The sequence below is a fragment of the Macaca thibetana genome, chromosome 1, assembly GCF_024542745.1.
Source record: "Macaca thibetana thibetana isolate TM-01 chromosome 1, ASM2454274v1, whole genome shotgun sequence".
Taxonomy (NCBI): Eukaryota; Metazoa; Chordata; class Mammalia; order Primates; family Cercopithecidae; genus Macaca; species Macaca thibetana.
In genome coordinates this window covers 77,921,594-77,948,735 of record NC_065578.1, presented here as the reverse complement: position 1 = coordinate 77,948,735, position 27,142 = coordinate 77,921,594, and the positions used below count along the sequence as shown (strand labels likewise).

The window sequence follows — 27,142 nt, the reverse complement described above, 5'->3', positions numbered from 1 at the left end:
TGGGCAGTTCTTCATAGCAGCATGAGCATGGACTAATACAGTGTCCATTTGAAATGTCTACAGTTATATCATGCACATGAATCACTTTTTTTTCCTCTCTCTCTCTGACCTTCTTGGCCATGGGAATTTGATAATCCCTTCTCTATAAATCTAACACTGATCATCTCTCTGGTAGAAGGGGGTCTCATACACTCAAAGCACCATAAATTAATTTATCTTTGTATGCTTATTTAAATTGCAGCAATCCATTCACATGTTAATTCCTTCTTTACCACTTCATCAAAACAGAAGACAAATGAGCTCAGTGACTTGAACATATGTTTCTTTGCATTTATTTAAAAAATCTGTCAGGTATTATCATGGAATGTGCAAAAGAAATCAATTTTTAAAAACGAAAAAATATATTTACACATAATTGTTTAGCACAGCTTGTTACTTGACCTCCCCACCTCTACCCCATACCCTCAATTTTTGCAATTTTGCTTACACTGCACTTCCTGTCTTGGAGCCTGAAACAGTTTGAGTCTATTTGCTTGAATTGTGTTGAAGAAGGAAGTGGGATTGCAGGAGGGTGCAACTGAATATTGACTGTATTTCCACATCTATGATCTCACTGGTCCAAGTGGCCTGCATTTTCTCCAACATCAGAGAAAGATTTTATGAGGGTTTACAACTGGTATGCAGGTTTTTATCTTCCTTACATTGATGGTAAAAATTAGATGTATTTAGTCTACTGTCCTCCACAAATTGGTCCATAAACTCATTAGATTAAGAATGGGATTTGAGGGCTTCCAAATTTCCATGGCTTTTGGTTGCAGGACCCCCTGAAGACTTTGATCAGCCTTGTCATAAGGTAGCCTAAGGCTACCTTAGCGTTAGATTGAGTTATGTTGCTAAAAGATAACTATTCATCAGCTGATCATTAAGCATACGGGGCTTATTCAGCTCCCCCTATCAATTTGTGTCAAAATAAATTAATTGTGGACCTGTCTTGTTTTATGAGAAAGCAATGTGATAGTCTTTAAATTTATCTTTCTAAACTAAATACAGGTTTACACATTACCCAGCACAGTAACTCCTCTTGATATTCTTGACCTAAAAGGAAGAAGTGTAGGAAAAACTGATATAAGTAGAGAGGTTATTTGGGCCAAGCATGAGAGTTACAACCCAACTGCATGGAGTCAAGTTGCCCTGAACAATATGCATTCTTATTAGCAACAGTTACAAGTAGGTTTTCAAAGAAAAAGAAGAGGCAGTTCCTAAGTTATTTACCATGAATTTATATTAAAACAGCATAAGCTATCAATTGGCTATAAATTGCTCTCTGAATCAAATTCCAAGAACATGAAGATAATAGGCAAGGCAGCTAGTCAGGAACAAAATGGCATTAAACAATTGCCCCCAGCTATGGTTGTGGAGGGGCACTGTGGCACACAGGAAGCAAGACTAAAGGACCATACTTATGTCTCTCTGGGCCTGCATATCTCACAGAACTCAAACTGCTCTATTTTTCTTTTCTCAATATTTTATTGAGGTAGATAGTGGGTGAATTTGCACAAAGCTACAAATTCCTATTGGAAAGAGTCACTTTCTAATGCAACAACCTAACCTACCCATGCACACCACAAAGGCTCTAGCACTGACATTTCAACTGTCTCCACAACATCACTCTCATTTTAGGATGATATTCTACCTCCCAACACACTTATAGTTCATCTGCTATACTCCTTAGCACTGTCTTTGACTGAGCTGTACAGCTTGCTTAACTGTAAAGTATGTAAAGTTTCAAAAATCCTGGATGACCTCTAAAATGTAGCAAAACGATAATTCCCACTACCACTCAGGTTGGTAGAGAAAGATCAGGGAAATCCACAAAATGGAAAATATCCTCCCAGACAAAAGATGTCTCCCCCTTTTTGAGGCCTCCTCACCAATATTTCCTAACCTAAATTTCAAATATGTATTTAACTCCATTTGATGTTTAAGTGTTTCCAAAGCAATATAGAGCCAGAGGATAAGAAGCTGTGGTATCATTGTTATGCACGTCTGTGTGAAGAGACCACCAAACAGGCTTTGTGTGAGCAATAAATCTTTTTAATCACCTGGGTACAGGCAGGCTGAGTCCGAAAAGAGAGTTAGCGAAGGGAGATAGGGGTGGGGCCGTTTTATAGGATTTGGGTAGGTAAAGGAAAATTACAGTCAAAGGGGGTTGTTCTCTGGCAGGCAGGGGTGGGAGGGGTCACAAGGTGCTCAGTGGGGGAGCTGTTGAGCCAGGATGAGCCAGGAAAAGGAATTTCAAAAGGTGATGTCATCAGTTAAGGCAGGAACAGGCCATTTTCACTTCTTTTGTGGTGGAATGTCATCAGTTAAGTCAGGAACCAGCCATCTGGATGTGTACATGCAGGTCACAGGGAATATGATGGCTTAGCTTTGGCTCAGAGGTCTGACAGTCATTTTGCTAATACTGTCCATTTTAGCACAAAAAGGAGAACTTAGTGTCAACATTTATGCTCCTAAAGGATGTTGGGTCAAATTAAATGTTCCTCATTGTTTCTCTTTCTTGATCTCTCCTTTACTCCTTCTCTTCCTTGCAGGGTCTCCATCTCCTTCATAAGGGCACACTCTGTTACCCCTTTAAACAAAATAAAAAGTCTTACATTCTGCCCAGATTTTTTTCAGGCTCCACCAAAGGAATGGGTGAATTATGATCCAAAAGTTGGTGAGGATGATGGTTAGCCTTCAATCACCTTCAGTCTCCCAACCAACAATGGCCAAGGCTTGGTTTTTCCCTGGATTACATGGAGAAAATCATGCCCTACTTTTTGGACCCGTTGCTTCCACATTTGTATGGTAACTGTGAAACCATCCTAATGAACAGCAAACATTAACCACTAAATAAAAGGTAGACTTTGAATAAAAGCACAGCTAAGTACTAACCAGCTTGCCCTTTAAGCCAATTCCTTACTGCTACTTATAGCATGACTGTTAGCTCCTTTCCTTATAGCTTCTTTCTGCCTAAAAGTCACATAGACGTGGTCACAAGGCACTAACTTCCCTTAGTTATTTCTATAAGATAATATATGTAACATTAAGAAACATCAAGTTTCTTTCTAAAACTTTTTCCAGATCCTGGAATCCCATGGGTCTGCTGACACCAGTCAGTCTGATGACCCTCTCCATGGAACTACCTCAGCAAAAAAAAAAAAAAAAAAAAAAAAAAAAAAAGAATCCAGTTTTCATCTCTGTATGTTTCATTTCATTCCCTATTCCCTAACCAATCAGCAGCTCCAGACCTTCACCCCCTTACCTGCCTTTCTCTTAAAAACCCTAAACTGAGACCCAGCAGGGAGGTAGATTTGAGGTTTCCTCAACCTTCCTCAATTTGCTGCCATTCAATTATTAAACTCTTTCTCTACTGCAACACCTGCTGTTTTGGTGTATTGGTGTGTTACTCTGCAACAGGCACAACACTGATGAGCCTAAAATGACTTTTTCTGGTTGCCTCTCTAATTTTGTTCCCAGTATCTACTTGCAGGCCTACTCCTCAATTTCCATGGTTCTCCTATTCCTAGGTCTTTTTTAAAGAGTTAATTTCTTCCACTGAATTGTGTCTCCTGAACATTCATTCACTTGAGCACAACTTCACTTGCAGCTTGGCTTTAGAAAATATTCCATAACTGGACATAAGAAACTCTTGCTTTCTTAATATCTATGACTACCCAAAAGATGAGTATAATTCTTATTAAAACTAAATTAGACTGTCAGAATGTGGATAACTATTGAACCAAAGCATATTATTTTGAAGAAGACTAAGAATTTGGAGAAGAGGATTAAGAAGTCTTTAAGGAAGAAAAAAACACGAAAGCTATCTTTTGGGAATTTTGTTTTTCTTTCTTAATAGCACTAGCTTTCACAGCTACTAAGAGGACTTCAGAATTATTTGGAGCATGAGTATAAGAACCTTCTTACTGATTTGCACCAGTAACCTAAATTGAAGGACACATGGCTAGGATGATTTGGAATTCAATTAATGAAAATAAGGCATGGGTTTGTTAGAAGAGGAATATTTATTTTTTTCATAGAAATAAAATGTAAATTGTTAAAAAAAAGTTGGCTCATTTTTATTAATTCTATTACTTACAGTAATTCATATTTTCATTCAGATATAAATGAAACACTCTTCCTTCTTTATTTTTAGTTCCTCTCCCCAGCTTTTCATTCTCTTTCAGTCTTCCTTTCTGTTTTTTGTTTGTTTGTTCTGTTTTCTTTTGTTTTTTTGAATCAGGATCTTACTCTTTCTCCCAGGCTAGAGTGCAGTGGCACAATCTCAGCTCACTTTAGGCTCCACCTCCAAGGCTCAATCAATCATCTTGAGTAACTGGGACTACAGGCACGTGCCATCATACCCAGCTAATTTTTGTGGGTTTTGTTTCGTTCTTTTTGTGTGTGTGTGTACTGGAGATGGGGTTTCTTTTTTTTTTTTTTTTTTTAATTATACTTTAAGTTCTAGGGTACATGTGCATAACGTGCAGGTTTGTTACATATGTATACTTGTGCCATGTTGCTGTGCTGCACCCATCAACTCGTCAGCACCCATCAACTCGTCATTTACATCAGGTATAACTCCCAATGCAATCCCTCTCCCCTCCCCCTCCCCATGATAGGCCCCAGTGTGTGATGTTCCCCTTCCCGAGTCCAAGTGATCTCATTGTTCAGTTCCCACCTATGAGTGAGAACATGAGGTGTTTGGTTTTCTGTTCTTGTGATAGTTTGCTAAGAATGATGGTTTCCAGCTGCATCCATGTCCCTACAAAGGACACAAACTCATCCTTTTTGATGGCTGCATAGTATTCCATGGTGTATATGTGCCACATTTTCTTAATCCAGTCTGTCACTGATGGACATTTGGGTTGATTCCAAGTCTTTGCTATTGTGAATAGTGCCGCAGTAAACATACGTGTGCATGTGTCTTTATAGCAGCATGATTTATAATCCTTTGGGTATATACCCAGTAATGGGATGGCTGGGTCATATGGTACATCTAGTTCTAGATCCTTGAGGAATCGCCATACTGTTTTCCATAATGGTTGAACTAGTTTACAATCCCACATATTGCCCAGGCTAGTTTTCCTTTCTATATAGAGAAAAATTTAAAGTGAATGTGATGTTGGAGAGGGTGGGAGGGAAAAGTAATGGTAAGTATGCTTGCTCATTACCAGGCACTGTGCTAAGTTCTGTGAATACATAGATAAGTAAAATCCACACTGTTTCTCAAAGAACTCACAATCTATTTAAGAAAGCAGGTGTCCACACAATAATTTTATAACTATTATTCAATGTGATTAGTACTCACATAGCTCTATATAGAGTGTTATAGAAGAATAAATAAAAGAATATCTCATTTTTCCTGGAGTGGTTTAAAAAGGTGTCACTGAAAACTGAATTGTAAATGGTACAGAAATATGGAGGGGTGGTTTGTGGTAGGACCTATCTTAGCCCACTGCTTCTCAGGTTTGGCCTTTGAACTTGAGATACGACTGTTCCAAGGACAGAAGGCAAAATGAACAAAAGCAAAATCTGAAGGAGGCTGTCAATAGAGATTGACTCTCATTGAGGCACACCAATACAGGCTGGGCCAAATGTCAGAATCAAGGCAACTTATATCAAATGCAGGGCTGTAACACTCTCTCAATTGCACCTGAAAATGAAACAAACAAGAGTGGAAATTAAGCACATATCCTAATGCAACTTTCAGGACTAGGGCATGCAGATGGGCCCCAGTCATCTAATAACTGATGTATAACTTAAGATTTTTCAAAAGGTACCAGTGATTTATGAGAGGGAGAGAAAAGGACCAGATTACCAGTTTCCTCAAGAGGCAAATCTTCTAAGAAATCATCTGCAGCCCGCAGCATCTGCCTCAGTGCAGAGAGGATCAGAATATCATTCATGGGGTCCAGTTCCAAATCTGAAGCATAATTTCCAACCATCAAAATACTGGAAATAGGAACGCCTAGCATTTTATGGACATTCATGACCTGTGGAAAGTATATTTAAAAAATACTTACGTCTTGTATTTAATATTTGAAATTTGACCAATTTTAAATACAATTTAAGAAAGAAACCCAAAAAGCAATGGCTTAATAAGTTATCTTGGGAACATACTAATAATTCAGATCATTGCAGTTTTAAGTGTGATATAAATTTGAATTAATCAAGCAATTGATTCCATTCTTCATTTCCCTGCAAATATGTTGTGTGAGCATATATACACATACAGACACACACACACCCCCACACACAAGTATGATTGTGGTACTATTACAATAATATCTGGTTATGATCAGCATTCTTTACCTGCCTTTGAGAAGTCATAGATCTACTCAGGTTTAAAAAGTTGTCTTGAAGAATCTCACTGCAATCATCCACTTTAGTAAGCAAGGCTACATGTGCTACACCTATATCAAATAGATAAATCAGTTATTTTATACCATAAATAGCAATGTATCAACAAGTTATTAAATACGTGTGAAAGCAACTCTATAGGGTGATGTGATTTTGAGAGCTGAAGAATGAAATATCCCCAACACATCTCAATATGGAGCCTGAAGCTTTTCTAGCGGAGAAATGATCTTTGGTCTTTTTTTCCAACATGAGACAGCATTTTTCAATGCAACTAAATTCATACTAAATTGCAATTATCTACTATTCCATTCAACTAGTTTGTTTTAAATTGGCCAAGGGGAAAAAAGGGGGTTGCTGGACTTTGGGGACTAAAAAGAACCACAAGAAAAAGAGGGAGTGAGGAGGGTTGTGTATGAGCATTTGTGAGAGCAAACTGTACTGATTTCACAGTTCTAATAAGGACCTATGCCTTTCTCCCTCAAACCACAGGGATTGAATTAGTAAATCACACTTGACTTCTAAACGAATCAAAATTCTACTATGCTAACAACTGCTTATGAGGAAAATATAAGATTAATTTCAAATGCCTGTCAAGAAAACTCCCAGAACTCTTTTAACAGAGTTTTTAGTACCTTCTTCCTACCGAAATCTAAATGATTTCTTTTACTACCTTCTCATCATTCAGGTTTCAGAGGAATAACTAGCAAAGTTGGCCAATTAATACCTAGGTTCTGGTAGAGGGCAGTTCTCAATTGATACCTATAATTTTTTTCAACCTCTGTTACAATGTAATTCTTCTCTTTCAAAATTAATACAATGTCCTTTCAGAGGTCCTAAGTCGGCACAGTTAGTTGCATTAAGCATTGCCATCCAGCATGCCAAGCATAATGTATTGCCATACGTCCTTGAAAACTCATTTTAAAACTTAGCATTTCTCTTTTACCCCAAACCCTCCATAATTTTAAAGCTGTTAAGTGATTATATAAGCTTATATATTTACATTGTGTATATCTAATATTCACTACTCAGACATTTGTTAGATGGTTTGTTAAGTTCAGATGCAAAACTTATCCCCATTTTATAAGAACAGAAGACTAAAGTTCAGTGAAATTCAGTTACCTTCCTCAAGGTCAAAGTTTACTACTATTTAAAAATGTGGTTCACTTAACCAAGACCATGCTCTATACATTAAACTGCATAGCACTTTTCGGAACCTAAATATGTCATATTTATACTGATAAAGTAAGTGATGAGGCTTTGGAGTATAAATGCCCCAACAATTCTTTATATGAAAATATTTTCAAACTTCAGTGAGAGTACTTCCAGTTCTGAATCAAATGGAGTAGACACACTTTTCCTTCTTCTTTACACTAAATATGGCTAAAATCTCTGGACATTATACATAAATCAAACATAAAGATTGAAAAGTGCAGAGGATGCAATTTGGCTAGAAACCTTGAGATCCAAGAAACAATACACAGATGAGTTCTCTAGGTTTTCTTTTTACTTCATATGTCCTAGATTGGCTTTTAGAGACACTCACAACTGAAAAATGCCAATTAGAGCCAGCAACAAGAAAAAAAAAAGTAAAGTAAAACCTGTTCCATCTAGTCAAAGCATAAGAAAAAGGGCAGTGTAGCAAGACAGAGAACTTTCAGAAAATAGCCACACTACCTGAGCCAAACACCACAGAAATCACTTACCCAGATCCATGGATATGTCCTTCCCTTTCCCAACCTTCGTCCTTAGCCAAGGTAGTATCAGAGAGGAAAAAAAAAATGTAGGGAGCCAGCACATTTATACCTGCACTATACTAACAAGGTCTGTCCTGATGGTGTCAAGGGAGGCTACTTGGGGATCCTAGACTTCCACCAAATCAGCGGCAATGAGGTGCTCTTCTCCCTCTCTGGCAGTGTCAGAGGAGAACAAATGAGAAGCTAGAACTCTAGCCTTCATTAACCTTAGATGCAAGGAGGCTTCTAGCCCTGTGATGTCAGGGGATCCTATGTGGGGCGCAGTAAGAAAGTGCCCTTTCTCTAGGGATGTCAAACAAGGACTCATGGGAAACCTGTACTTTCCGTCCTACCAGTATCAGAATATGTCTGCGAAAACACAAGATGTAAGATCCAGAGTCACAGAATAAAATATCAAAGACACAATTAAAGATCATTTGTCACATCAAAACCCAGGAAATTCTCAACTTGAATGAGAAAAGCTAATCAGAAGATCCTGACCCTAATTAGATGACAAAGATGTTAGAATTATTTGGCAAGGATTCTAAAGCAACCATCATAAAAATGCTTAAGAACCAAGTAGGAACATGCTTGAAGCAAATGCAGGAAGTGGAATGTCTCAGCAAAGAAACAGAAGATATGAAAAAGAATCAAATAGAAGTTTTAGAACTAAAAGAATATTATACCCAAGATAGGAAAAACAATAGATATGCTCAAAAGCAGAATGGAGAGGACAAAGTAATGAACAAATGAATTTAAAGATATAACAATAGAAATTACCCACTCTGAAAAATAAAGAGCAAATAGATATAAAAATAAATAAATAAATAAACAGTGAGACTATAACAAAATATCTAGAATTCATGTTCCAGAGTTCCAAAAAGAGAGATGAGATATGGCAGGGCTAGAAATCGTCATAATAGTAAGACAACTGCAGACTGAGAGAAACTATTTGCAAATGATATATCTTACAATTGACTCATATTTAGGATTTACAGATCTTTCAAAATTCAAGTTCTAAAAAACACAAATAATCCAATCAGAAAATAGTCAAAAGACGTGAAGAGACATTTCACTGAACAAGCTATACAGAAGGCAAATAAGCACATGAGGAGATATTCAATGTCATTAGTCATTAAGCAATGCAAATTGAGAACCTGATGAAATATCAGTATACATCTATCAGAAGCGTTAACAGTTTTCTAATAGCAACAATAGCAAATACTACTAAGAATGCAGAAAAATCAGATCTCTCATGTATTGCTGGTGGGATTGTAAAATGGTACAGTCCCTCTAGAATGTAGCTTGGTGATCTCTTTCAAAGTTAAACATACAGTTACTATATGACCCAGCATTACATTTCTGGAGACTTATCCCAGAGGAATAAAAACATGTCCACAAAAAACCTGAACACTAATATTCATAGGAGTTTTATTTGCAGTAGCTAAAAACTGGAATATTTTTTTGATAGAGCATGGTGAAACTGTGGGGTATCTATACCATGGAATACTATACAATTTTTTTAATGAACAATAAATACATACAAAATCTTGGATGGATGTCAAAGGATATTAGGCTGAGTCAAAAAATCCAGTCTCAAAAGGTGACATACTGTATGATTCCATTTTTATAACATTCACAAAATGACAAAATTATGGAAATGAAGAAAATATTAGTGGTTGCCAAGAGTTAAGGATGGTGGAGGAATAGTGGGTGCCATGGGGGAAATCTATGAAGTGATGTAATAGTTGGTTGCACAGATGGGTACATAAACTTACACATGTGATAAGATGACATAGAACTATAAACACACATTGTTAGCAATCAGTTTCCCGGATTCAGTCTTCCTGGTGTAGCCACATAGTGTGAAGAGGTGACTTCCCTATCTAACGCCTCAAGAAAATCACACACGAAAAAAGAAAAAAAGGATGGTTAGTCTATTCTTTAAAGACTGAAAATTAGGATTTGGGGTCTTTCTTCAGTCATGCCTGTGAATGATCTCTACCTGTGACAGGGAAATTGGATGAAAGGTACATGGGAAATCTCTGTAATCTCTTTGCAACTTCTGGCAAATCTATAATTATATCAAAGTAAATTTTTTTGGATAAGTACGATGAGTGAGACTCACCACAGTTTAATACTTCTTTGTGAACTTGCTTGAATTTTGCCAACATTTTAGAGGAGAGATTGTCAATAGAGTTGATGTCTAAGACATAAGCCACACAGTGAATCCTGTCCTTCAGAGATGGAGAGGTGATAAAAGTAGAATGCTCAGGTGTAATTGGTTTACGGGGATTAAACTGTTATAAAAACATAAGGTAACATTCAGAATTCAGAGAATTTCTGTTTAATCCTTAAAGAGACAATTAATGCTTCTAATACTGTAACTACTTATCTCTCTCCTCCCCAGCAATTCTTTCCCCAAATTAGTAGCACCCGCCTCTTTACTCCCTTCCCACTGAGCATAATGCCATTATATCTCTCTCGCAGGAAAAAAAAAAAAAACAATTTATTGCTGTGGTAAAAATGATAATCATCCATTGTAAGTATTGCAGGAAAGTATAAAGAATATTTTGGGAAAGCTAACATCAAATCCTATCCTGAAATAAACACCATTAACATTTGTTAAATACAACTTAAAACTCCTCTCTAAGCATTTTGCATGCTTAAATGAACTGGATAGAGAGAATAAAAGAAAGAAAAATATGTTGCAAATGCTATTTAAATTAAAAGACTGTAATTTATTTTGATTTTATAGAAGAAAAACAAACTAAAGTGAAATAAAAGAAATACCAACTTTGAAGTTAATGTCTTCTTACCACAAGACAATAATCTTTCTAAGATTAAGGAAATAGATTATGAAACAAGAGTTTGGAAACAGGTAGTTATTAAGCTATATATTTCAGTGTTGGACTGAATTGACTGGTTCCCTGCTGTGAAAAATTAAGGTGTTAGTATGCTCCTGATTTCTCCAATGTCTTCGCTGTATCCCCGCTCTCTTTATCTGTGTGTCTCCTTTTCCCTGACTGCATTATGAACTCCTGGAGGATAAGGATTGTGTTGTTATTGAACTATGTGTTTTCAGTAACTGGCTTAGAGTTTGGCACAAATATGGTTTATAATAAATGGTTTTTGAATGAATAAATGAATACATAGGTAAGGTTTTCAATTCAGCAAAATTGGGAGGCAAAAGAGAGTCTTCTTTAGAAATTGAGGCTGATACCCAACACCTAAAAGAAAGATAACAATCATTGTTGGCTTTTTTGAGAACTTAGACTATATCATCTCATTTAATCTTCTTAGCCACCCTATGAGATGGACACCATTAATACCAACATTGCACACCTAAAAAAAAAAAAAAAAACTAAGAGAGAGAAGTATGTAACTTACTTATGGGTACACATCTGCTAGTAGCAGAGCCAAATTTTGAATCTAGGTATTTAGTAGTGAAATCTAAGCATTTACAGTATAAAATCACATTTCAACACAAAGTGGTTACTTGTTCCAATATTTTGTCTATGTAACCCAAAAAGTGCAAGGGATTAAGTGACTATTATTAGTTTACATTATTGTAAAGAGTAATAAAAGCACACTATCTCCTTGATCTTTTACTAGAATGTGAATAAATAGAATCCTGCCTTTTGGCTTTATTTTTCAATGTTACAGAAAAGAACAGTAGTCAGTCTACTTTTTTTTATATGAATTCTTATTCATTTAAAGTAGAATAGTGTTGATTGATGTTGAAACCACATTATGGCAGTTGAAATTGCCTTATGAGGTTAAAAATTCAATGAAAAATACTGAAGAAACTGATCTGAAATGTTTTGGATATTGAAGAAATCTTACCTGATATCTGTCTGGTATACAGCCTTTTAAAATGTAGGGAATGTCATCCATGCACAGTCCTGCTCCCTCTGCCCCATCTAGTCCCATGGTGTCACACAACATAAATGGCAGAGATTTTCCATTTTTTCCATCTTTAACAGAATAGATCCTATACTGTTAAAAATATATATATTAAGTGTAAAGTTTCATTCATCACCCAGCATTCAAGACAGGACAATAAGAAGAAAAGAGATTGGTTAATATTTGAATATCATGGTCCGCAAACAGTTTGGTCTCAGGACCCCTTTAGACTCTTAAAAGTTATTGAGAATCCCAAAGATCTGTTATTTATGTGGGTTATATCTATGGATATTTAAAATGTTGGAAATTAAAACTGAAAAAATTTTAATGTTTCTTTTTTAATTAAAAAGGAAAATTATATGTAATTTATCATGTAAAACATGCATGTGTGTATATATATATACACACACACATATATATAATGGTATGTTTTGACTCCTTGCTTTTTATATTTTATGTATCTGCTATCAGTATTTGTTTTGTGGTTAATCATGATGCTTACAAAAAAAATTATAACTGGTTATATTAAGTTAATAACAGCTCCACTTAGATAGAAAAAAAAAAAAAAACACTCCAGATTTTTACTCCACTCCTCCCCACAGTTTGCATCTTTGATGCCACAATTTACATCTTTCCATGTTGCATGTCCTTTAACAAAATATTATAGCTATTATTATTTTAGTAGTTTTGTCTTTTAAACTTCATATTGAAGATATAAGTGATTTACACGCCATCATTATAGTATGAGTATTCTGAATTTTACCATGTAGTTTTACCAGTGAGTTTTATACTTTCAGATATTTTTATATTACTTATAAGCATCCTTTTCTTTCAGCTTGAAAAACTCACTTTAGCAAGAGTTTAGTAGACAGGTACTAATTGTAATGAACTCCCTCAGCTTTTGTTCATCCAGGAAAATTTTTTTATATCCTTTATTTCTGAAGGATAGCTTTACTGGGTATAATATTCTCAATGGATGTGTTTGTTTGTTTGTTTGTTTTTTCTTTCAGCACTTTGAATATTTCATCCCACTCTCTCTTGGCCTGTACAGTTTCTGCTGACAAGCCTACTGCTAGTCATATTAAAACTCTCTAATATGTTATTTGCTTTCTTTATCTTCCTGTTCTCAGAATCCTCTCTTTGTCTTTGATATTTTACAGTTCAATTTTAATATGTCTTGGGTTAATCTTCTTTGGATTAAATCTGACTGGGGACTTTTCTCTCAGCTTTACCTGGATATTTACATCATCCTCCAGGTTTGAAAAGTTTTTTTGCTACTATTTATTTACTTAAGACATCTATTACTTTTAATTTCTTGTCTCCTTTAGCTCCTATAACTTGAATATTTGTTCTTTTGATGCTGTTCCATAAATCTCATAAGCTTTCTTCATTCCTTTTCATTTTGTTTTTTTCTCCTCTATCTATATTTTCAAATAACCTACCTTTAAGTTCACAGACTCTTACTTGATCAATTCTGCTGTTGATGGTCTCTATTTCATTTCTCATTTCACCCACTGTATTTTTTATCTCTGAAAATTGTTTAATTTTTTATAATTATTACAACCTTTCTATTAAATTTCTTATTCTGTTCACTCATCATTTTTCTCATTTTGTTAAATTGTTTCTCTGTATTTTCTTGAAGTTTGCTGTGCTTCGTTAAAATAATTATTTTGAATTCTTCAGGAGGTTCATACATCTCCATTTCTTTAGGATTGGTCACTGGTACATTATTTTCTCTCTTTAATGATGTCATATTACCCTGATTGTTCTTGACTCTTGTGACCATGTGTCAATGTATAAACATCTCTGGAAGTAGGTACTTATTCCAATCTTTGCAGGTTGCCTTTGTCTGGAAAAGTCCTTCAACAATCAGCCTATCCAAAAATTCTGGGCACGCTGCCTCGCGTAGTCCCAAAGCCTGGGACCACTGTGACTGGTGCAGCACCGAAGCATGCCTAAAGCTCAGGGCCACTGTGGCATCCCTGTCATTAAGTGCTGTTCAGAGGTTGGGCCACTAATAATCCATCCATGGTGGGGTCCAGGGACTGAGTCCACCATGCAAGCTTGAAGCCTAGGGCCACATGGTCTTACTTTGGCACCAGCATGGGGCTAGAGGCTCAACTGTCAAATAACAGCCTAAAGTCTGGGGCCATGAAGTTCTATCCAGTGCTCGATATGACTATAGTAGGCCTGATATTGGAGTCCAGGCAAAGTCCTGTGCTCAACTCCCTCTTTTCCCCCAAGCAGATGACAGTTCTCTCCACACTATGCTGCCTGGGATTGAGGGGGGTGATGCAGATGACGTAAAACTGTTTTTCCTACCCTCTTCAATGTATCTTTTGTTATTATTGTGCTAGAATTAGATACTGTAATCTTTCACCTGGTTTCCTGAGGTGATTTTTTTTGTGTTAATAGTTATTCAAATTGATGTTTCAGTGGAGGAATGATTGCTGGAGAGACCTATGTGACCATCTTGCTCTGCCCCTCCTCCTCTTAAATGTTATTTTAATCATTAAAAATTCAATTATAAACCTGTCACATGTTTATCAAATAACATTTTTTACTTAAAAAGCATTTTTTAAAATTTACATAAAACAGTGTCATTGGTTTATTATTATAATTCCCTTTAAAGTCTGGATTAAAGAATGTAACTGTAATCTCATATGTGGCTCCGATTCAGTCTCTTGATATGTTGTTTCAATTGATGTATGTGAAGAAAATACAGCCTCTCACACGTATGTATACTATGAAAAGGAGGTAATATTTCACTGTATAGCTTTCAGGTAATTGTGAATATTCCTCAACATAATATAGCAAAGCTCAACAAGTAATAACTTCTTAAAGGTTAGTTGCAAGTGGAATCTGCGACATTTTTATATGCTGCTACATTAAATCCATTGGTTCGTCTTATATTTTGAATATATCTTTTACTCATGCATGATTTTTTAACCTAATTTATTGAACATTTTAAAACATTGGTTCACTGGGTTATCCAGATCTTCCTAACGTTGACACATTTCATCATACAATATTAAAACATCACATTTGTTAATACCACCATTAATCTCATTGGATAAGTCTTAAGTGTTGAAAAGCTGTCAGGCTCAGAATAGTGGATATAAGTTTCTCTAACTTTGATTTTTCTCAAAAGCTCAAATTTTGTTATTGGCAACAGACACTGTCAGTTTTTGTTTTTGTCTTTGATTAGCAGGGTCGCTTTGACCATTTTCATTAAGATACCTGCCAAATATCCAAGTATGAATAAGTAAGTCTGTTCTGTCCAGTAAAAGTGACGTCACATAAAAAAAAAGTTCAGTTAACAACTCAGTTGCTCCAGTGCTTTTTCTAAAGACAACTGCTAAATTTCAATATGCATTAGAAGTACTTCATGAGAACTTCCCATGTTATCATACTGAATATCAAAATGATGTGTATTCCAAAGTAGAGTTTAAATAAAACCAGTAACTGTTACTATTCATGAAGGAGTAAAACTGGCATTCTTTTCCTGTAAGTGCAATAATTGGGAGAAATACAGTGACTAGTAGTAGTGTTTGGTGCCACCGTTTGATTCATATTAATGTGCTAACAGGTAAAACTATGTTGTATAATTAATTCAAGTGTCAAGACACTAGGAAAGACAAAAAAAAAAACTTAGAATAATTCTAAAAATAGTTTTGAACTCAGAGATACCCTTAAAATATAACTGGGAACCCAAGGGGTCCACAAATCTCACTTTGAGAAGCACAGCAGAACTTTCTTTCCTAGATAAACACATTCAATCTTATGGCAAGGATATTTTTTAGAAGAATTCTGAAAGTATTTTATTTGTTGGTCAGATATACTTTCAACATACACAAGAAAATATGGAAGATTTAGGAAGAATTGCAAAGGAAAGGATTTCTCAGAGACACTTTAATTACAATGTTTCCATCTGTGGTTCTGGCAAGGGTGTAGTATCACTCAAACCAGAAGGGAGAGAACCCTCTATGACCTATTGTGGTCTGTAATAAAGTCAAAAGCTCTCATTGGGCCATGAAACGCATAGGCGTAATCCCACTGAAGATTTTTATCTAGGAGAATAGGACTTACCAGTGCCTCAACATGAAAGAAATTACACTAAGCATTAGAGTTAAAGTACATGGTAAAATTTCAGGAGCACCAATATGCATCTTCATAGTTTCCTTACCCATTAATTTGCTTCCTTTATAACTTCAATTATTCAAAGGAAAGGGTCTTTAGGCAATAAAATATTCTATTTCCCTCATAAAAGTCTGCCCTATATTTCTTCAATTTTAATAACATTTGCATTTCATTGGAATTCAGTGTCTACAGCTTCTCTTAAAATAAGACCTTTGGAATTTAAAACTTAAAAGGAAGAAAGAGAAATTTTGCCTTGAGTAGTACCTCTATTATAGCATATATCACAATGAATGATACATATTTATTATCTGCATTGGTCTCTGAGATCTCTGGGCAACAGGACCAAGCATTATTTGTATTTAGGTCTCTATTTCTGAGTAAATATTTAGCAAACAGAGACATTTCAATCAATGCTTAATTAATTTAATTTGTGTTGCTGTACTTTGCCATGGCTTCTGAGACTACACTGATAGATTAAAATAAAGCCACTCCAGAGCATAGTATCTGGCCAACATCAAGTAATAAGATGTAATTCTTGAAAGTCCTAGAAAATTCTTTCAGTTATTGATGTAACACAAAAGCTAAAATGAACCATTACTGTCTTATTATGCAGTCTCATATTATGCTAAATTTTGCATTGATAACACACAGCATATTGATAATACACAGCATAATATTGTCACCTAACAAATGACAATATTAATTTGTAGTAATCATTTAAAAAGCCTGATTCTAAAATTTTCTATTCTTTCCCTTTCTTATTTTTTTGTTTGATAGCATGTGCATGATAACATTGAAAAGCATAAACCAGAAAGAATTTTCTAGACAAGTGTTGCATCATAATTTGTAGTTCTTTAGAGTGACAAGTAAGATATCTATATTACTATTTATTTCCTTATGTATATCTTTTTGTAAATAAGATAGGTTTTGTAAGAGCATAGATTTACACTTCAAGTTCTCCTTCAAAGTTGACCCACCAAAGTGAAATACTATTTTGCTTTTCATGACCATGTCTTAGAAAATGGTCTTATGTAATTTAAAAAAAAAATTATCTTACATAATTCTCATTATTTTACTACAAAAAAGAAAAACATTTTAAACCAGGTAAAATCATGTGGTACATGAGTAAAATGAACATCAAATATAATGGCCAAATATTTCCATAGGGTTTTTTAATTTGTGTTGTTTTTTACACAAATACTAAAAAGTATTCTTTATGTAACTGCTTCTTCCTTCCATAAAATTTGAAAGCTTCTTTATATAATATAGCACAATGGAGGTGATTCCGATTAAAATTTTACTTCTATTTGCCATTTGATTTAGCATTTAATTGTATATTAGGATTGCCCTGAGAGAAAAAGGCAAAGACATAAACAATATAGTAATTGTAATCTATAAAATAAAATCCTCAGGGAAATAACTTACCTGTTCAGTAATGCTGGTGGTATCAGACCCCACTATGGCTTGGCCGGTCACACGGCCATGAAAAACAGACTTGACTGAATTGAAAAAACTGGACTTTCCAGACCCAACTGGACCCACCAAAAGAATACGAATTTCTGAAACCAAGTCTGCATAGGGCTTGTAGGCTCTGATGTCTGCTAGAAGCTTATTTCTGTGCCTGTTAAAATATAGTGGTTAAATACAGCATAAGAACAGCCAATAAAGAATACCGTAAAGAACACTACAAGTCACCTAGAGCTTCTTTCTCTTCCTGAGAAGGGTATTTTTTCAATACTTAATTATTATATTGATAATGGGCTCTTCTATAATATGATTGGAAATATCTAAAGTTATACATTTTGTGCTTAAAGAAAATGCATTATTTTACATCTGACTAAAGTTAAATATTAACCAGCAACCAAACAATTTTTCAACTATTAGTCTTAGATCACATGAATGTAATGAGAAATATCAGTAACATTGAAGATAAATTATTATTTTCACTAAAAATACATTAAGGAGAAATCAAAATAAAATATATGCAATGTAGCTATCTATAAATTTAAAAAGAGAGTTTGTTTTTGACACTTACTGAGGATTCTCAAAAGCTGTTTCTCAAGGAAAGGATTCAGAGAAATTATCTAAAATGGTTATCCAGACTCTACCTGAAAAATTTTGGTCTGAAGTGGAAATGAAGTCAAATTGGTCAATGTCATCAGGCAGATATTTAAAGTTTCATAGTTGGTAGTGGTTTTGTTATTTTATGCCAATAACATTATAACTCTTTTTTTTTAATCATTCCAGTGGCATGAGTTTTATCTTTACTACTAATTTGTCAGCATTCTTTATACAATTGGTCTAAATAAAATCATTAATAGATAGCCCAAGAATCCAACTTACTCTCTGGCTTTCATTATCCTCTTTGTGTAGTCTAGGTTATACTTAGTTCCTATAGGAAATAAACATAGCATAATAAGTTTTTAAAACTTGTCTGGTTAAATATGGCCAAGTCTACTTTTGAAATAAGACATTGAGTTTGCTTGTATAACCCAGGGCTGAGCTGCTCAATTAGGAGTCAGGGTTGGCAACATAATGAGAGGAAGAGGAGAAAAAATTATCCTCTCTGCACATTAACTTGCTCTGGAAGCTCTCACATAATTACACCTGGAAGTTCTAAGGGTCATATGTTATAAGGGTCTGATCTTTGGGTCATACATCAAAACAGACCAGCTCTGATGATAAGATCTCTCTCTCGCCACATCTCCAACTCCTTTGTCATCTCTGTCTCTGCACATATATTTCTCAACTTGCTCTTCTCAAAGCAGCCTATACGTTCTGGATAAAAACCTCATAATCTTTATGTTCCTTCCCCACATTTCATTTCAGAATTTATCAAAGAGTATAAATTGGCATGAATCTAACTGTTCCTCTCACTTTCCTTGCTCTTGTAGATCAATTATTACCTACCAAACACAAAGATTAGAATCATAATGTGAGATGTAGGACTATCTAATTTTACGTACCTTCAACTCGAAAAACTTCGCACTCCAAAAATTGAAGGTGGCCATAAAACCTTAGTTTCAAGTTTTTTATCATCATTCTATCTAGATAAATTTTATTATCTGGACGTATAATGAAAATATCATTTTCCGATAAACGACACACCAGTTGTTTATCAATAATTTTTGGTGCTGTATTTAAGAATAATGTTTCTATTTCAGTGGTGTCATTTTTCTTTTGAAGTGAAAACCACAGGGAATCATTTGGCTCTGTCGAACTTTCACGTAAATTAATATAATTTCCAAGCACAAAGGCTACAATCATATTTTCATTAATGTAAGTCATTGTTATAGTATATCCCTGATGGCTGCATCTTTGAACCATATCTTCAATGCTACCTCCATGAACACTAGACTTATAGAGAAGACTCAAAGAAACATTTCCAAGCAGCTTGCGCAGATGATTTTCATCATTCCATGTCAATCTTGTTGTCACTTCCATTGTTCTAGATCTAATGAAAAAACAATTATAGGTTGAGAAGCTTATATAATATAGTAGCTTATAGCTTAGCTTTCCACTTCTACTTTCAGTAAGTTCTTTTTTCACTGACTCAATTAAAACATATTATTTGGTTAAGGCAAAAAATATAGAAATGGCACAATAATGTTAGATATAAAAATATATAATTTAGAAAGGAAAAGTCATTAAAATTTTTAAATCAATTGACAGACTTCAGAAAGTTAAAGAATAAAGAAAAAATAAATCTGAATAAAAGTCAGCAAACTTTTTCATAATGAACAAGATAGTAAATATTTTAGCCTTTGTAGGCCATAAGGTCTCTTCCACAATTACTCAACTTTGCCACTGTAATACAAAAGAAGTCATAGATAATATGTAAACAAGAGAGCATGACTGTGTTCCAATAAAATTTTCTTTTAAAAAGCATATGGCTGGAACAGAGGCCATCATCATCATATCACATTCATCATTTGCCAATGTATGAATTAGAAAATGGAGCCTAGGAATTCATGCAAAAAAAAAAGCACATAAAGAAACAAATATGAAAGAAGATAACAGCTATAGAAGTCTTACAGCAGCATAATAGACTATTGGTCATCACAACAATTATTTCAATAAAAAAAACTGGAAAAGCAAGATAAACTATAAAAAAACATGTGTCACAAAGCTCTAAAGAGCAAACAAGGTAGTTAAGATATATAGCTATTGGCAAAGATTTGGAGAAGTTATATAAAGAGAGATAAGCTAGGCATTTGGGAGCACATTTCTGACGTGCATCTGTCAGATTCAGAAAAGGCATTTGTGGTGCTGAAAAGTTAAGCAAAGCATTTGCTAGACTCATAGAGTTAGGGAGATAAAAATCATACTTTGGAGTGCAATAGGGAGAGTACCTGGGAAACCTTTCCCTTAGGCTACAGTTTGGGATTCTAAAGAGCTACAGGGAAAACCAAAAACCATATGCTCTCACTTATAAGTGGGAGCTAAGCTATGAGTACACAAAGGCATACAACTGATATAATAGACTTTAGAGACTCAGAAAGGAGAGGATGGAAGAGGAGCTAGGGATTAAAAAAACTACATATTAGATACAATGTACACTACTTGCATAATGGACGCACTAAAATCTCAGAATTCACCACTATATAATTCATCCATGTAACAAAAAACCATTTATACTCCAAGTGCTATTGAAATAAATTTTTTTTAAAAATTTAAGAAAAGAGCTACAGAGAAGAAGTAAGTATGAACTGGAAGCAGACAAAGTTAATTTCATACTTCAGTATTCTCAATCATGAATTGAATTAAAGTAAATGAGAGTTGCTAGTGTCCACAGCTGCACGGCAGAAACAAAATAAATCTTGTCTGGATGAAAAGAACATTCTTCCAGCTTCAAAATATCTCTATGATTTTTTAACTATTCAGTGACTCTCATTCATCATAAACACATTCATGTTTCGCGGTAAATGAAACAACATGATAGAAAACCAAGAAGAAAGAGCACACACTAGAAACAAACCCTTACTTATACTGGAGTTACCCATAGAGATGTTTAAATTACTATGTTTAATATGTTCAAACGGCTAAAAGGTAAGATTGAATGATTTACAGTAAAATGAATACAATAAAAAGTCAAAAAGAGATTCTATATGTAAAAATATATATCTGAAATTAATAATTAAGTGAAAACATTTAACTGCAAGTAGGCATAAAGAATTAGAAGAAAATTTACCAACTGAAGTATTGAGACAAAAAGAGAATCAAAAGAGAAAAGGGCAAAAGGGATTAAAGGATATAGTAAAATTCGTTGAGATATATGAAACCAGAAAACAAGAATAAAAGAAAAAGAGTATAGAAGAGATATTCTACAAACCTTAAAAAGTAAACAAGTCTCAAAACATTTCAAAGTACTATAATATTGAACAAACAGTATAAGCCAGCATTTTTTTAACAAGAAGATAACTAGTAGATCCCCTCATACGTTGGAAAATAAAAAACATATTTTGAAATAATCCATTATTCAAATAAGAAATTATAATGAAATTTAATTAAATGATAAAATATTCTTGTTAAAACTCATAGAATGAAGACAAAATGTTACAAACATCACATAAGCTTAAACATATGTATTAGAAATGAAGAAAGGCTGAAAATTAATTATATAAACCTTCACTTCAAAAAATCAGAAAAAATACCAATTAAACTCAAAGTAAGTAGAAAGAAATAATAAAAATAAAAGCGAAAATAATGGACAGAAATATTAATGGACAAATCAAGTATACAATAGAGAAGATTAACAAAACCAAAACCCAGTTTTCAAAAGGATTAACAAAATTTGTAAAACACTGCTGACATTGACAAAGGGAAAAAAGGGAAGGAATGTCCTAAAATCAAAAACATAAGAGAAAATATCAGTACAGGTGCAATAAATGATAAACTATAAAATGGTCTGAAGATAAACAACTTTGTAAAAATAAACTTAAGAATAAATTAATTAAGTGGACAAATTTCTAGAAAAATACAACTTAGCAAAGCTGACATAAAAGTAAATACAAAATTTGACTGTCTCATAGCTATTTTATAAAACTAAATTCATAATTAATTTAAGACTTCCCCAAGAAAACTCAAGGATCAGAGTCTAGCTGCTGAATTCGACCAAATTTTGAAGAATATATAATGCACAATCTTACACATGTTCTTCCAGAGAATAACTTAGATACCAAAACCAGTTAATGGTGTCATAAGCAACAAGAATTACAGGCCACTCTTTTATAAATATAGATGGAATGATCCTCAGCAAAATATTAGCAAACCAAAAAAAAAAAAAAAAAGGAAAGAAAGAAAGAAGGGTAATACTGAGTCAAAGCACGTCATGATAAAATACAACAATATGCTGTCTCCAAGAACTCACTTAGACTTAAGAACACACATAGGATGAAAATCAAGTGATAATAAGGGCATCTTTGAAATAGTAACTGCAAGAACTGCAAGGTAACCCTCAACGGGTGTGTGTCCTTATCCCACACAAAATAGACAGTAAATCAAAACCTGTCATAAGAGGCTATGAAGGACATCATATAATAATAAAAAGGTCAATTCGCCAGAAAGATATAACAGTTATAAATATATGTTCATCCAACATCAGAGCACCTAAATAAATGAAGCAAACACTGAAAGAATTGAAGGGAGAAACAGCAACACAATAAGAGAAGGAGATTTCGATAGCCCGGTTACAATAATTTATCCATTATAAAATATCCAAACAGAAGATCAATAGCAAAACAGAGAACTTGAACACCATAGTCCCAATGGACCTAATAAGGCATATACAGGGCATTCCACCCAGCAACAACAAAATACACATTCTTCTCACATGTATTATAGAAGAGTTCTCCAGGATAGATGTTAGGTCAAAAAACAAGTCTTAACAAATCTAAGAAGATTGAAACCATATCAAGTATCTTTCCTCATAACCATGTAATGAAACTAGAAATCAATAGCAGAAAATCTAGAAAATTAACAAGGATGTGAGAATTAAACTACACCCTCTAGAATAAGCAGTGGATCAAAAAGAAATCCAAAGGGGAATTTAAAAATATCTTGAGGCCACCACGGTTCTCAGACATTCGGATTCTGGGACTTACACCACCAGCTTTCCCAGTTCCCAGGACTTTGGGTTCAGATTGGGAGTTCCACCACTGGCTCCACTAGTTCTCAGACATTTGGATTCAGACTGAATTACACCACCAGCTTTCCTGGTTTTATATCCTGCAGGTGGCAGATAGTGAGACTGCTCCGCCTCCAAAGTCATGTGATCCAACTCCCATAACAAATTTCCTTAGTCTTTTTTTTTTTTTTTTTTTTTTTAATGTTGGTTCAGTTTCTCTGAAGAACATTGACTAATACAAATTGGTCATCTCAATAGATACAGAAAAGACATTTAACAAAACCCAAACCTTTCCATGTTTAAAAAACAACAACAACAACAAAAAAAAAACCCACTTAAAAAACCAGGAGCAAAAGGAAATTACCTCAACATAGTAAATCCATGTATAAATAGTCCACAGTTAACATCCTATTCTGCAGTGAAAAACTGACAGCTTTTCCTCTAAGATCACGTACAAGACAAGATTATCCACTTTTACCACTTCTATTCAACATAATACTGAATGTCCTAGCCAGAACAAGTAGGCCAAAATAAAAAAGAAAGTGAAAAAGATACCTGAATGATAAACGAAGTAAAATCATCTCTACTCACAGATGATATTACCTTATATGTGGAAAACCCTAAAGCATCTACAGATAAAGTAATAGTATTGACTAATTTATTGTGCTATTTATCTATTACTGCATAGCAATTTCCCATTCATTTAGAGGCTTAAAACAAAACACATTTATAGTCTCACAGTTTCTCTGGGTCAGAAATCCAGCCATTACTTAGTTTGGTTCTCTACTTCAGAATCTTCCACGAAACTGTAGCAAAGTGCTAGCCACAGCTGCAGAATGTTTATGTTTAATGGGAGAAGGCCATGCTTCCAAGCTCCTATGGTTGTTAGCAGAATTCAGTTCCTTATGGTTGTAGATATGAGAACTCTATTTCTTGCTAGCCGATGATCAGAGGCTGTCCTCAGTTCTCAGTTGGTTATTGGCCTGAAGTCACCCTTAATTCCTTGCCAATGGGCCTCCCTAACATGACCACTTACTTCATTGAAACTAGCAAGGGAGAGAATCTCCTAGCATAGCGGATATTATAATCTTAACATATCACATTTGCCAAATTCTATATGTTACAGTTAAGTCACAGGTTCCATCCACAGGCAAGAGGGGATTATACATGGACATGAGTATTAAAAAAAAAAATAGGACAGGGACAATTAGGAGCTATTTTAGGGTCTGTACACCACATTGTAAAAGATAGCTGAATACAATCAATATGTTAAATATTGTTTAATATGGTCAATATGTTAAAATTCCTTCTAGTATCTCTCAGGTTTATCACAGCAACCTTTCTGTTGTGAATTCTATTAATGATAGAAAAGATATGGAATCAACCTAACTGTCCATAAGTCGATGGATAAAGAAAATGTGGTATATTACACAATGGAATACTATTTAGCTATAAAAACAGTAAAATCATGTCATTTGCAGCAACATGGGTGGAACTGGAGAATATTAAGTGAAATAACCTAGGCACAGGAAATATCACACATTCTCACTCATATGCGGAAGCTAAAAATGTTGATATTATAAATGTGGAGAGTATAATGATAAATACTGGAGGCTAGGAAGGGTGGGTGGGTGTCTAGGAAGAACAGATGAAGAGATGTCGGTTAATGAGTACAAATATACAGTTAAATAAAAGGTAGAAGTTCTATTAGTCGACAACAGAGTGACTATAGTCAAAAACAATGTATTGTGTATTTCAGTAGCTAGAAGACTTGGCTTGTTCCCAACACGTGGCAATAATAAATACTCAAAGTGATGGAAACCACAAATACCCTGACTTGATCATTACACATTCTAAGTGCATCACCAAATATCACCTGCACCCCATAAATATGTAATGTATCATGTATCAATAAAAATAAAATTAATATGTCTCTTAATTTTTTAAATTATTGTATAAAATCATTTTTGCTGGTATATAAAAACAGAAGTAATTTTTTTTTTTTTTTTTTTTTTTTTTTTGAGATGGAGTCTCGCTCTGTCGCCCGGGCTGGAGTGCAGTAGCCGGATCTCAGCTCACTGCAAGCTCCGTCTCCCGGGTTTACACCATTCTCCTGCCTCAGCCTCCCGAGTAGCTGGGACTATAGGCGCCCGCCACCTCGCCCGGCTAGTTTTTTGTATTTTTTTAGTAGAGATGGGGTTTCACCAGGTTAGCCAGGATGGAAAAACAGAAGTAATTTTAACACACTAATACTAGAGATCATATTTAGATACATATACACATACATACAGAAAACCATAAAAACAATTATGACAATAATTTATACCAAAGTCTAGATAATGTTGCCCTCTGGAAATAAAAAGAAGAGTAAAGAATATAGGAGAGGCTGGGTGCGGTGGCTCACACCTGTAATCCCAGCACTTTGGGAGCCCGAGGATGGCAGATCACTTGAGGACAGGAGTTCAAGACCAGCCTGGCTAACATGGTGAAACCCCGTCTCTACTAAAAATACAAAAATTAGCCAGGCACGGTGGTGCACACCTGTAATCCCAGGTACTTGGCAGGCTGAGGCACAAGAATCCCTTGGACCCGGGAGGCTGAGGTTGCAGTGAGCCGACATCGCAACACTGCTCTGCAGCCTGGGCAATACAGTGAGACTCTGTCTCAAAAGAAAACAATGTATAGTAGAGAGTCATAGATTTCTTCAACTTTATTTGTAATGTTTTTGTTTTTAAGTAAAAGAAAACTATTCTAATTTAAAAAGCCAATCATTTTTAAAATCGGGTAAAACTATATCAGATTACAGGATGGATCATTTATACTCTCTAGTTATCTGTGTGTGAAATTTTCATTAAAATAAAAGACAAATGAAAGAGCAAAGTATGATCATTAGCAGCAATTCCACTCTGAAGCTCGTTTTTAGAAAAAAAGAAAGCAAGCTTTTTCTTCACACACAGCTAGGAAACACTGGATGGCAAGAAGTCACTTACCTGTGATATTCTCACTTACACGTGGAAGCTTTAAAAAAAAGTTGATTTCATGGAGGCAGAGAGTAGACTGGAGGTTACCAGAGGTTGGGAAAGTCAGAGGAAGGGGATGATGAAAAGAGGTTGGTTAATAGGTACAAAAATACAGCTACATAGAAGGAATAAGTTCTCGTGTTCATAGTACAATAGGGTAACTATAGTTAACAATAATTTATTGTCTATTTTGAAACAGCTAGAAGAGAACATTTGGAATGTTCCCAACACAAAGAAATGATAAATTATTGAGGCGATGGATTTCCCAATGATCCTGATTTGATCATTACACATTGTATGCTTGTATCAAAATATCACACATACCCCATAAATATGTACAAATATTATGTTTCAATTAAAAAGTCGCTTACCTGTTTCTAAGAGTTGGATCAGGCTTAAATTGAGGATTAACTGTTCTGTCTGATTTATCGAGCAGCTACGGTTTGGAGACAGAAGTTTCTTAAAAGATCCCTGACTTCAGAGACTCTAGGAAAGAAAAGAAACTGAAACTCAAAGCAGCAAATGCTCAGCTGGCAGCATGCCAACTGCCACTAAGTTTCTTTTTCCTCACTAGGAAGAGAGCGAAAGAAAAAACAAATCCTGCTGAGCACATAAAAACGATAACTGGTCCCCTTGTAGCCCACATGTAGGCATGCATGAAATGATCACTACCAAGAAAAAACTGCAGTAAAGCTAATAGTGAACATTTCATGTGCATTTTTCTACTTCCCTCATTTTTCCTACATTTTTTAATTGGAATTTAGAGTTGTGCGTGGCACTGTGTAACTGCATACCTTTTCCTAATTTCTCCT

The 27,142-nt window shown here is 34.7% G+C and overlaps 1 protein-coding gene across 1 annotated transcript; it reads right to left on the bottom strand.

Annotated features, from left to right (window-relative positions):
* Positions 1 to 316: 316 nt before the first annotated feature.
* IFI44L (interferon induced protein 44 like) lies at positions 317 to 26,882 on the bottom strand. The gene is made up of 9 exons (XM_050805591.1): positions 26,702 to 26,882; positions 19,151 to 19,638; positions 18,528 to 18,576; positions 17,610 to 17,805; positions 11,985 to 12,137; positions 10,267 to 10,438; positions 6,358 to 6,458; positions 5,864 to 6,038; positions 317 to 5,698 (listed from the first exon to the last, which is right to left on the bottom strand). Exons 2-9 carry the CDS (start codon positions 19,626 to 19,628, stop codon positions 5,664 to 5,666), a joined length of 1,359 nt encoding a protein of 452 aa, XP_050661548.1. The 5' UTR covers positions 19,629 to 19,638; positions 26,702 to 26,882; the 3' UTR covers positions 317 to 5,663.
* Positions 26,883 to 27,142: the final 260 nt, after the last annotated feature.